The sequence below is a fragment of the Geotrypetes seraphini genome, chromosome 14 (genome assembly GCF_902459505.1).
Source record: "Geotrypetes seraphini chromosome 14, aGeoSer1.1, whole genome shotgun sequence".
NCBI classification, from domain to species: Eukaryota; Metazoa; Chordata; class Amphibia; order Gymnophiona; family Dermophiidae; genus Geotrypetes; species Geotrypetes seraphini.
Window position 1 is genome coordinate 57,456,657 of NC_047097.1, and position 12,550 is coordinate 57,469,206.

The 12,550-nt window shown below is 41.0% G+C and overlaps 1 protein-coding gene across 2 annotated transcripts; it reads right to left on the minus strand.

Annotated features, from left to right (window-relative positions):
- Positions 1-3,212: 3,212 nt before the first annotated feature.
- On the minus strand, positions 3,213-11,502 carry ISL2 (ISL LIM homeobox 2). Of its 2 annotated transcripts, XM_033920854.1 has the most exons (6): positions 11,300-11,500; positions 10,460-10,649; positions 9,772-10,034; positions 6,748-7,031; positions 5,158-5,325; positions 3,213-3,953 (listed from the first exon to the last, which is right to left on the minus strand). In XM_033920854.1, exons 1-6 carry the CDS (start codon positions 11,355-11,357, stop codon positions 3,837-3,839), a joined length of 1,080 nt encoding a protein of 359 aa, XP_033776745.1. In that variant the 5' UTR covers positions 11,358-11,500; the 3' UTR covers positions 3,213-3,836. The 2 variants fall into 2 exon arrangements, with proteins under 2 accessions (XP_033776745.1, XP_033776746.1); XM_033920855.1 differs by lacking the exon at positions 5,158-5,325 and having other exon boundaries at positions 11,300-11,502.
- Between the last annotated feature and the right edge of the window lie 1,048 nt (positions 11,503-12,550).

Below are 12,550 nucleotides of genomic sequence, written 5' to 3' on the forward strand. Positions count from 1 at the left end.
TCATGCATATTCATTGGGGAAATCCTGAAAACCCGTCTGGATTGCGGCCCTCGAGGAGGGACTTTGACACCCCTGGACTAGAGGGAATGGCTTCTTTAACTCTTGTTAGCCATGTTTCCTTTGACTTTCAGGAACTAAAAACAAACTTGTCCTCTCTGCTGCTCCAAGGAACTGCTGAAACTACTCTTGGAATTATGCAATTATCGCTTCCTTGATAATTAAAAGGCAAAATAAATTGAGCTTCCATTTAACAAATCCATGTTGTGGCTGAAAGATGGAGCAATTATTATTTTAAAAGGTAGATATTCTTTTCCACTTGAACAGTAATTAGGGAACTTGATGAAACCTAGAATTTTCTTTTCTTCATCCTCCCTTCGGCAGCTCAAGTTATGCCGGTTAAAAGGGAAGAGCTGTCACGGGGGTTCCAAAAGGGTTAAATATTTGTGGATTGAAAAAAAAAAAAAAAAATATGCCGAGAGTCTTCTTAGATTTCTCCACTTGCCTTGAGGCCTATTGTAGATTCAGTATCTTTCAGTTATTTCCTGCGATCACAAAGTCAGTTTTCGAAAAGCAAGTTGTTGGGTTTGAAATGTCACACCAGGTAACCTGGGCAATGGATATCCAGAGGCCATTTCTCCCCCCCCTCCCCTCCATCTAGAAAAAGTCCCCCTTTGGAAAGAAAATAAACGCAGGACACGCCAGACTGGTTCTCAGAGCTGCAGCTTCTTTCATGCCCAGGTCCAGGGACTCGGCTTGTTGTGGCTTCATTCATTCAGGGTCGAGTTTGGAAGGTGATGCCGAAGAGAGATAAGAAGCCGCCGAGCCTTTGCCTCTGTCTAGACTCGAGAATTAATAAATGGAACTGGATTGATCACATCGCAAATCCACTCGGGGGACAAGAGCACCTCCCTCGGACCAGCAGAAGCCTGGAGAGAGGGAAGTGAGCGTTATACAGCAAACCCAGCTCCCGATATACGGCGGGATTCGGTGCCCTCAGCTCTCTGTCACTGAAGTGAGGAAACCTAAAGGGGAAGGTTTTCTTATTCTTCTGATAATATAAGAAATTGCCCGGAGAAATACTAGCCAATAAATATGTGACTGTATTAATATTATGAATAGTTCACAGCCGGAGGTCTATCATATTGCATGGGTCACGTGGACATGAGGATATTCAAAGCATTATATATAATAATAATAATCCTTTCGCTTTTCAGATCTTCAATTCCAGACCTTTGGAAACACTTACAGGTCCGGCAGGCAACTAATTTTGAAGCCACACTTGGTTTTCTTGGAGCAACCCGGATTTACCCCAATCTCAGGCCGATTTGGGTCCTGGTATAATCCCAGGCCTGACTCGTAAGTTTAAAACCTTGCTGAAGAGTGACGTGTCCAGGTCATCGAAACTGCTTTACACTGCTTGGCTAAAGAAAATTCTGTATAAAGATAACTACGTTTTAGAGACCACTGTTAAATCGTGAGAAAGATCTCTTTGAAAATCTTTTGCTTTACTGCATTGCTAATGCATCTTGCTTTGCAACTTTATTTTATTTTATTTTTTTAAGATAGATCCTCTTTCATAGCGTGATCATTTTTGCCAGGTCTGTTGTTATTTGATTAGAAAGGCTGCCTGTCAGAAAGAGAGAGAGAGAGAGAGGAAGAATGAAATTCAAAACCCCTAGGCCCTTCTTTCTCAGAAAATAATAACCCTTTCCAGGCATATTAGTTACAGCAAACTAGGCTGATAATAGGAATAATAACAAGTTATTAAATACATGATAGCATTACCCTTAACGGTACCATAGTCTGCAGAACATGTTCAGAAAACCTGCGAGTTTTCACATTGTGGCAGATGCCTGTATTCAGTAACTAAGGCAAATAATCCGAGCTTTGATTGATACCGATTCGATATTAATTAATATAGTCATTCACTATCCGTGTAGCTCTAAACCTCTGGAGTCTAAACCTGTTAGATTTTAGAATCTAGTCAGTAAAGAGGTTTATACCATTATTCCGCTGTATAATAAAAAGCGGTGACAAACAGAGGTGCCAACACTTCAAAATGATGGGGGAGGAGGGATGCAATTTACCCCTCCCCCTATACAAATGAAGGGATTTGCTCAGTACTGGAGGGGGTCGGTACCCACTGCACTCACAGAGCTGGTTCTCATGAAACTAACATTATAACTCCTACGAATACCTAGATTCCTATAGATAAATACAGACGTCATGCTACCATAACAGCTGCTGTACAATATTTTAAACCAGTTCATATCTTCTCTCTTTACTCTCTCGCTATTATTTGTATTTGACAAATCTATACAAAACTGCATTAGTGCTGCCCATACCATAATACGTAGAGCGGAGATATGAATTACATATGAATGTCTACAGCTGGCAAGTGTACCAGCTGATTTTATATTGATAAACTTGCATATTATTAATTTATGCATCTTCCCTGGGAGAAAAGCCTCCTGAGCCTGACTTGGAAAGGTTCTGCAGATTTTAGATGAAAATGGCAGTAATTTATCACCATAACCTCTAATCGAGTAAACTTCAAAAATTAATGAAGACTGTGACTGGATCGTAAAAAGCATTTCAAGCTGCAGAAAATCCCCACTTGGTAACTATTTCATTCTGCACTAAAATCCAGATACATCCAGAAAAAGAAAACAGTCCAGGTGAAAACATTTGGCTTGCAGATCTACCAACGTTCAATTTATTATTTAATGTTTCTGTAAAAGTCTTAACTCTATGCTGCCTGGCTGCCCCTTTGTTAATGTACTGAAATATTAATACTAGGTCTTAAAAACAAAGTCTGTACTGTTGTTTGTATCTAAAGCTGAGATTTAATAGATTCAGACTGCATACCGTAATAATTATCATAATGATCATAATTATTGATCATTTATGGTCAATAATAAACACACAGGCACACTGTATTAGAGCCTGTACAAACAAAGAACAGCTACTCAGTAAACTGTATTCCAAAATCAAAGCCCAGCTGAATTAATGCAACATATTTTGAGAATTATTTGCATATTATGAGTGCACAAGTATTTACCTCTTGTATTTTTACTATAGTGTATTAATGCTTTTATATTAGTTTAATACTAAAACCTTTTACCCCCATGCAATAGATTCAGGACCTATCTAGGAATTATATTAACATTTTAGGGTCGAGTTCACGAATGTACAAACACAAATTCTTCATAAAATTTATTTTATTAAGATCAAATATCAATCCCATTATGAACTGATGTTTGCATGACAATAAATAACAATAACTTACTTTTGTTCTTTAAAGGCTCAAGCAATCTGTCCTCCATCCATAATTTAAAAACATTTTCAACAACAACAAAATGTCTCAGAATTTCCATATATTTTTCCAGCAATCATGCGCATTATAAACAAAGGAAAGGACAGGATTCTCTGACGTCATCATAATGACAAAAAATGGTTTCAGGGCAAAAAATGCCATTCAAAGAAGAACTCTGAATCGAGATGAGTTACTGATTCTCAACCAGTCTTAGGCAGGCCCAGAAATCGTGAATGCATACATTGTCTTATGAGTGACTTGGGACTAATTATAGTTTCTCCATGTTTGCTTTGAAAAAAAATTGTATCCACAGCAAAGGGTTTTCTCCATTCTGAAGTGAGCAGTCCAGATCATTTGTATATTTGGCACCCAAGATAACTTGTGAGGAAAGAGTGCCTTTTTTTGCTGGAGCTCTGGAGAGGGCTACAGACTCTGGGCATGATGGGTGACATGCAGGACAGGACAAGAGGGAAGTGAACATGCTGAGTTCCAATCCTGGGTGGGCTTGGGACCCACGTTCTCACGTTTCCACAGGGCTAGGTACCATGCTGTTGGGAGTGTCGGGTAACTGGGAGGACAGAGAGGTCACATCACTGCCCGAGGAATTACCCAAGGAGCCAGATTCAGAAAACGAGACCTGAGATCATAAAAGGAGAAATGTGTAAATATCTCAATCCTACAATTAATCATTAGAGAAAAAAAAATACACTTTCGTGCAATCAACACAGATGTTTTTCCTGTTCTTCAGCTAAAGGAGACTGATTCAGTGGCTCGACTCGATAATCAAAAGGAGATTTTCCAATTTACTGCAAACTGCACAAAACAAGCCACATATCGGCTTTATTACAAATGTTTTTTTCATCCTTATACCAGTCTATGCCCTTTTGTGTAAAGGAAGGGAACACTGCGGCTGACACCAGATGTTTATTTCAGAGCGGAAGTGTTCTGATCCGACCTGATCCTGTGGCCACAATCCTTCTGACCCCATGTTGCATAAGACCATACCAGAGGAGTTTCTCACTCCGCGGGATTCTCCAGTCACCGAATAGGATGTTCTAAAGCTATTACATTACAGCCGGGCAAATTTGCCCCGTTCTGAAAGTTCACTCGAACTAGGCAGTGCTCCAGCGGCAAATGAGCTATGCTAGCTCACATATATCACTCCCTGATGTAAGGGACACCCATATATCATACATTCCCTCTCGGAAAGCAAGCAAATTAGCATTTAATTATGCACAATAACGCCTCCTTCTCACTTGACCACTATATTAAAATATCAAATAGGATTCATTTTTGATCATTCACATAAGCATAATAATCACATTTGTACATTAACAATAGCAGTCGGTAAGATATTTTATGATTTGGGCTTGGTCTTTGCGATTATTCGTTTTTAATTGCATTTCATTTTCATTTGGTTTCTGTGGAGCATTCTCAGAATGCAAGTACTGTAGATAATAGCGTTCTTAATACAATGATGTTTTCAAAAAATATATTTTCTTTCCTGAAATGACAGCTCTTTCAGGAGAAATCCCTGAGAACCTCCATTGTGCTGTAGAATCACTTGACTATTGATAAAAGTGACCCTTAATTGAAAACCAACTATCCCATTTTGAATCCAATCTCAAAGGTTCATTTATATGACTCTTCCTGTTATTAGAGTGATTCTGAAAAAAATGAGACTTGGAGGTAGGATGATGAGAAAAATTTGGAGAAAGGATCTCGGGAGATGGGGGAGGTAGGATCAGGGAGACTAAAAGGAGTGGGAGCTAAGCTTAGAGACTGGGAGATTTTTTTTTTTTTGGGGGGGGGAGGGGGCAGAGGCCGAAGCTGCCTCTTACCAGCTGCTGGAAGGCGGGCTGCTCCAAATCACTCTGCAGGGCGAACTCACTGAGCGCTTTCCAAGGTGGCTGGTAAGTCTGAACCTCCACAGCACTGCCCTGCACTGAGCTGTCATGGCGGATGGGACTCCCGGCCACCAGGGGGGTCCCCGTCAGACCTTGCAAGCTCTGGACAGAAAGAGAAAATCACATAACACAGGATCCTGTGGCCAGACACCCTATTGCCACAGTTACTAGTAATGATATTTAATGGTGAGAAGAGTGTTAATAGACTTTACCACTATTTCCGAGAAGTAGCCACTTTTGATTTTTTTTTTTTTTTTGTGGGGGCAGCCACTACCTCAGATTTAAAGACCAAGCACTCTCTAAAACTGACCTTGAATATAGAAGCAAACTTCTGATCTAAATCTTTAACTGATTCAAATGATTTACCTCTTCATTATATTCATAAATGCATCACATACATAAAGCCATGCACGTATTTATATACAGACGTGTATTGAGGAGCTAGAGCCGTTTCTTTGATACAAAAATTAATTAACAATATCAATAACGAGATTAACATGAAGTGCTTATTTATAGTGTCTGTAAGAATGCTTTACTGTAACTTTGGGGCTTTAGGCGCATGACGGGAGTGTTGCTCCTTTTCTGTCCTGCGATTTCAGTTTCGGATAATAAACAGACTATTCTCATCCTATCTTCAAGGCTCAGAGCCTCTGCACTGGTCCCCCGGCATCCTCTCTAGATTCAGTTACAGGTAGACTTCATTTCTTTCACTAAAATCTTACAAGCCACTTTTGTCCTTTTACCAATTCCCTATTGCTTTTCAGTTTATAAAAAGTATAACGATATCCTCAGCCTGACACACAGATTACCAGAAGTTGCCTTAATATTGCCAGTAGCTCATAATTTGAGCTAATTTTTCATAACATTATCTGTGCCAAATCAAGACTAGAAAATTAAATTCACTGTTCAATATAAAGCCCGTTTGTCTAACCATATTTGTCTTTCCTAGAAACACTGCCCCCTCCCTGTAAAACCCTCTAAGAGGTTCTTTTAGTTCTTTCCAAAACTGATTTCTTTTATCCAAATCAGTAGAAGTTTATGTTTTTGTCTTCAAAATATATTATGATGATTGGATGACGTGTGGGTTTTTTGTTTGTTTGTTTTTTTCTTAAAGTGAGACCCATTGCGTTTCTCATGTATATGGAATAGTCCCAGGCATGTAAGGGATAAAAAGTTGTACAGGGGGCATACCCTTGACACGCATATATTCCAATTTTGGGCCATGTATACATAAACCTGTATTCTTCCCCACTCTATTATAGAGTCCTCTTCTACAGTTTGGTATATTTTATCTTGGGCTAACCCAGTACTTTGATTTATATCACTGGGCCGCTACATTGTAGCATAGCAATATCATAGGAAGGTAAATCATTTGCATTTGGCTCCTTGCCACTGAGCTGTGGTGGCTCTCTTCGGACCCTGGCTCCCATGACTTTCAGAAACTTCATGCCTGTTAAAGTAGCTGACGGGGGGAGGGGATGGGGGGGGGGAGGGCCGGGACCGGGACCGGGGTCATGGCCTTACAGTCTTGTCGTGCTGCTGTTGTTGTTGGAGCTGCTTCATAAGTATGGATTTCTTCTTGTCTTTACAGCGCTTGTTCTGGAACCAGACGCGAATAACCCTGGGGCTGAGGCCGGTCATCTCCACCAGCTGCTCCTTCATGAGCGCGTCGGGCCGCGGATTGGCCGCGTAGCAGGTGCGCAGCGTGTGGAGCTGCTTCTCGTTTAGCACCGTCCGCACCCGCGTGGTCTTCTCACTTTGCTTGTGGATGTGAGGCCTGAGGGAGGATTGGCGGCCGCTCGCCGAGTCTGCAACGGGAAAGAAGCACCAATCGCAGCCGTCAGCAGTGACCATGGACACTACGTCCCCAACTACTCTTTAATTTTTTTAACACATAAAGACAACAAGGAGAAAAAAAAAACCCCGGCTCTGACTTTAGAAAGCCGTGCCTTAGTTTGTGTGAAATCTAGAGACTTCTTGTGGGGAGACAGAGCACAGTTCTAGTATGATAGCCGGATGCTGAAGTCAGTTCACCCGCCAAATGACAGAGCAGAGGCATTTCATCCTTTAATGAAGTAGGAAGGAGCTCCTCTCATGCTATGTTCATTGTAAGGTGGTGCCAAGTCACTCCACTCCACTCCACACCTTAATCTTGATTTTTTTTTTTTTTTGCTGTTACAGTATAGGAATATAGTATTGCTCACGGGGAGGAAGATTTGGTGCCATCCAGAGGAATGAAAATACCTAAGAGGATGCTACTGAAATAAGAAGAGCCCCCACCTTCTTTTTTAAAGGAGATTTCTCCTATTTTATGCCTACAGTGACAAAAAAATTCAAAATAAAGTCTTGCATGATAAATGTGAGTACTAGAGAGGGGCCGCTGCAAAGTTCTCAGCCCAGCCAAGAAGAGAATGATGCGGAGCCATGAAACGTACAAGTTATTCCACACTTTTCGTTTCATTTCGTGTAATCGAAACTATAAGTGTCAAGAAAAGTCTACATAGACCAGAGTATGCTTATGTAAAAATTAACAGACTAATAATTTGGTTGTAGAATGGTATAGCTGAGTATACAAAATACGGTATTGTTTCAATATATTTTCTTAACAACAAAAAAAGGTTTGTTCAGGAAACCACCTCCACAGATTTTTAAATGTTATTTTCCCTTTCACTGGAACTGTTTTGCTAAAAATTTAACAGAAATTAGATTATATTTAAAATATACATTTTCAACCCAAATCCATTTTTAAAAAAAATAATGTCTATTTCAAGCGTTGTATCTTTTGGTTTCACTACAGGATCTCATAAAAATATTTTTAATACTGTGTTGAACAACTGAAAGTGATCATTTATATGTTGAAACATCTGAATTGCGCCTTTCCTGATTTTTTCAGGAAGTTTCATTAAAAGGTTTGAAAATACATGAAAAGGCTAAAAAAACAAACAAACAAAAAACCCTCAAAACTTGAGGAACACTTTTTTTGTCAAAAGTTAGTTCCCATTTCTATGTGCAAAACTCTAGAAAGCAAAGCCCCTCACTCTCCTATTGTGAATGAGACACAGGGATACAGGACCTGCAGCTGCAAAGAAATGGATGAACTCTGGATAAAATATAAGGTAACAATATGTCTTTAATAAAATTGCTATCTCCCTGTGGAAGAATATTTGAACCAGGTCTCCTCGCCACCCCCCCCCCCCCCATGGATATATGATTTAAGGAATAGTTTGCAAAATGCTACAAATTAGTCTAATTATGGTTAACCCTGCACGTGGGATTTGCCAAGTCTGCTCCAGCAGTTACGGTAATGGCACAAAAGACAGCAAGGCCACTTTGGAAAGAGGAAGAGAGAAGTGTGTGTTTGTGGGTGTGGGGGGAGCCGAAAGATATAGATAGAGAGGAACCTGCCTGTCAGAATCGGCGACTTTGGGTGACCATTTAGCTTCCCCAATTAAAATGATAGGGGACTGAAAAATCAACACTGGAATCAGAACTTGTCTTTTCCCTCCTAGATTGACACAAAACATTGCAACCCCAAGCACTATAAACACGTTGTAGTGCTTTCCTGCCCTTTAGGAGGCTCTCTGTTTATTCCGCCTTTCGCTGTTCTCTCTTTTCTCAGAGAAGCGCAGAGGGCCTGAAAGCCTCAAACGGTGCTTTTGATTCCAGCTCTCTACGTCTGGCACGCTCGGCTTAAAAAACAAAGCTGGATTAGTCTCGAACGTGAGCTGTCTTGAACTGTTTCGGTTTCCATAGTTTGGACCAGTCTGAACTCGGAAAAGCTTCAAATTGTCCCATTACACACTTTACATTATAAAAAAAATAAATAAATAAATAGCTTTTAACAAAATCTATTTGCACATCAATTTGCCAGCTCGAAAAACAAGTACATGAATTCCAGCTTGTACGAAAGCAGACGGGCTTGTATATAAAATTATTTAATTTACTTATTTAAAAAAAACATGTATACCCAATCCAATAAGATATATTCGTTCCTTTGTTTATATTTAGAGGCTCAAAACTCCTAGCCGGATGTTCTCTAATGTTCACTAAATAATAAACGATTTTTAAAAAAAATTAATAATTTGGAAGTTGTATGGATCCCTACGGTTACTGGGTACGTATCAACAAATTATTTTCTCACTTCAGACAAAATGTCAGCTAGGGTTGGAAGACGTTAAGAAACCTCCAGGTATGCCAATAAAGTGCAATGCTATGCAGCCAGGGCCAGAACGCCTGAGCAGCAAAGTCCCAGGTATGCATTCTAAACCGACTACTAAACCCTCCAGGAAACCCAGAGAAGTGCTCAATCATCTCTTCCTGCTACATTGGGATAGAAAAGCTCAATTTGCCAATTACTGATGAGCTAACATACTGTGCACAAAATTCAAATCACTGATCAAAGCTGATATACAGTTCTAGTATATCCATGTGGTCAAATATTGCATAGTTATACATGAGAGATTGCATTAGATTCAATAGCAGGGAAATTGGACAAAATGAACAGATTATTTCCGTGCAGCCACCCACCAGAATACATGTGGGCCTTACCTGACAGGTGCAAGCCTCTGGTGCTCTGGATGTGACCAGGGCTGAGAGGGCTCTCGGCAGAACTCCTGTCCAGCAGGAGGCTGTGATCAGCCCGGCAGAGCAACTCGTGATCCCGCAGAGAGAACTCGTCCCCAGGCAAGAGCTGCCTCGTGCACACCGAGCACCGAAAGCATTCTATATGGTACACGCTGTCCCGTGCTCTCATCACCAAATCACTGCTGCTGAATGCCATTTTGCACTTCGTACATTTTATACCGAATAACCTGAGCAAAAAGGAGGTGGGGGGGGGGGGAGGAAAGAGAAACCAAAGGTAAGTACATTTACTGTTCTTAGCCTGAAATGACCGAGCTTCCCTGGAAAAACATAAACACTTTGGGAGGGAGGAGGAAACATCCAGCAGAATATTTATTATTTTTTTTTTTTAAAAGGGCTTAGTTTTTCAAGTATAAATCCGCAGGCACGAAAGGGAGAAGGGGACTTCAGAAACTTTTCTAGGAAAAAGAAATAATTTCAGAAATAAAAAGTAAAGTTATGCTAAGTTTCAGATCCCTCCTGCACTTTCTTTTTTAATTCTGAAATCTTTTGGATTGTTCGGATTATTTTGAAACAGTGAATTCACTAAACATATTCTGTCTAGGTAACTATCTGTTAGGGAATTTTTGTCAATCTGAAAGAGTTTATGATTCACCTGATATAATCCCTTTTACAGTAAGTCTTGCCATCTCTCACAAAACAAGTGCACGTTTCATCCAGGTACTGACTGCATTCAGCGCATTTGAGACATGCGGCATGCCACTCCAGGTCCGGGGAGACCTTCAGGATGTACTGGTCATGGATCTGACTGCCACAGCCTACACACATGGAAAGTCCCGGCTTCTCTAGCAGGGGAGAGGAGCAAAGACATCAACACACTGCATGGAGCACAGCCTCCCTGCATCCTCTACATGCAACTGCCTCCCCCAAGGCCCACCACAACCAGCCGAACTCTCTGCAACCAGGGTACTTCTTCCCCATAGGACAAAAACTAGAATGCAAGGTTGGAGTTGGAAGAGATTCACTGGACTTTTACTATCACTTCTTGGCCGGTTTGACTAGGGAAAATGACATTTGCATACTGAAGACGAAAAGATTAGATACCGGGAGGTTGCAAATTAACTAATGTACGGTGTACAAATTTAAATAAAGTGGAAGTTATCCTGTTATTTCATTGCTCGGGGTTGTTTTTTTTCTTTGTTTGCCAACATATTTTTAATAGGTGGGTTTCCCCCCTTCATATCAAAATGGCACATGGTCTTAGGAAAAGCAAGCAAAGAAAAATCCCAAAACAAAATCAAACATTTAAATTTTAGTGTAGAATTTAAATCAGGTAGTCCAAAATAACTTAAGTGCCACTTAGGGGAAACAATGATCTAAATAATAATTCAAATCAATAGTAAAATATGGTAACAAACAAAAACCATGTTAGCCACTTGCAGAACTAACTGAATAACTGTACAAAGTAGGTCATATTTGATACTAGAAGACTTACTTTTGGAATGATCCCCCATGGCACCCAGAAAAGGATACTGAAAGCTTATCTCCACCATGCAGAGAGCTGGGTTGCAATGTTTGATGCAGAAACAGCCTGTAGGTCCCACTTCGACTCTGCTCGCTAACAATTCCACTCTGCAGTAGCGAGGCACAGGGTGCACTGGCCCGAACGCAGCATGACGTCAGCGCGCAAGGCACCGAGGAAGCGGGCGACGTCACTCGCTCGAAGAAAAGGGGCTTCCGGAGGCGATTGGCTGAGGGGGAGAGGCGGAGGAGCGATAGTGACTGGAGGCGTGGCCTGGGGGGGGTAGAGGGTTTCCTGAAACCGATGGGTGTTTGCACTAGTGTGTGCACCACGGGAGCTTCGAGGCTTTCCTCCCCTGAAGCTTAGGATCTTGCGTCGGAGGGGGAGAATGAGATCTTCTGGAGTCACGTTTCAGGTCTCCTTTACGGGACTGTGAGGAAGTGGGTCATTCAAGGTGTGCGAGGAGCGAATGGGAAGGGGTGGGCAGGTCCTTAGCGAGACATGTCCCGCCGATCCTAGTGAGCAGGAGGGGCTGGGAGGTCTCTGGAGTCGGGCCCTCGCTTTCTTTTTTCTTTATCAGAAGCAGAGAGGCAAATGAGGAAACAGACACAGGAGAGGGGGGGGGGGGGGGAAAGATGAATGCAAGGGAGAGCCACAAGGAAGGAGACCAGGGAGGAAGATTTGATATCTTGGTTTACTAATTCTCCACCTCTGTCTTTTTTTGTCCAGACTTTTCTGACACCTCACTTTTTCCTCTAGCCTGCTGCTCTGCTAAGCGATTTTTATTTACTAATCGAGCCCAGCTAATACGATCGATGCAAAATCAGAGAAGAATCGCCTCTGCCTGTAAATATTGTAATGTTCTGGACATTTAATTCAGTAAGATTACAGCTCCTGACTTAGACTTTCGTCTAATTTCATACTGCCCAATTTGCTTGACAAATAATAATAAAAAAAAATCAGGATTAAAAAAATGATTTAAAAAAAAACAAAAAACGATTCTATTGAGTGGGAAACTGATGGGAGGGGAGGGGGGTATTTGTTTTGAAGGAATAATGTAAGAGCTCTAAGTGATGTGAAATGTAAATTGATTGTATACTGTATCACACTTATTGAAAGTTTTAAAATGAATAAAGATAAATTAAAAAACAAACACAATTCCACGAAACCATAAAATTCGCCTTTCAGGTAAAAAGGGGCAACGGTTAGGGGAGAAAGCCAACT

What these genes read in the sequence shown, in the direction of transcription:
- ISL2 (XM_033920854.1), bottom strand. Translation starts at nt 11,357, where the DNA reads ATGGTGGAGATAAGCTTTCAGTATCCTTTTCTGGGTGCCATGGGGGAT. An exon ending in TGTAAAAGGGATTATATCAG is followed by an intron (nt 10,035 to 10,459) that starts GTGAATCATAAA and finishes CTTTTTGCTCAG; the next exon opens with GTTATTCGGTATAAAATGTA. An exon ending in AACAGCAGCACGACAAGACT is followed by an intron (nt 5,326 to 6,747) that starts GTAAGGCCATGA and finishes CTTTCTGTCCAG; the next exon opens with AGCTTGCAAGGTCTGACGGG.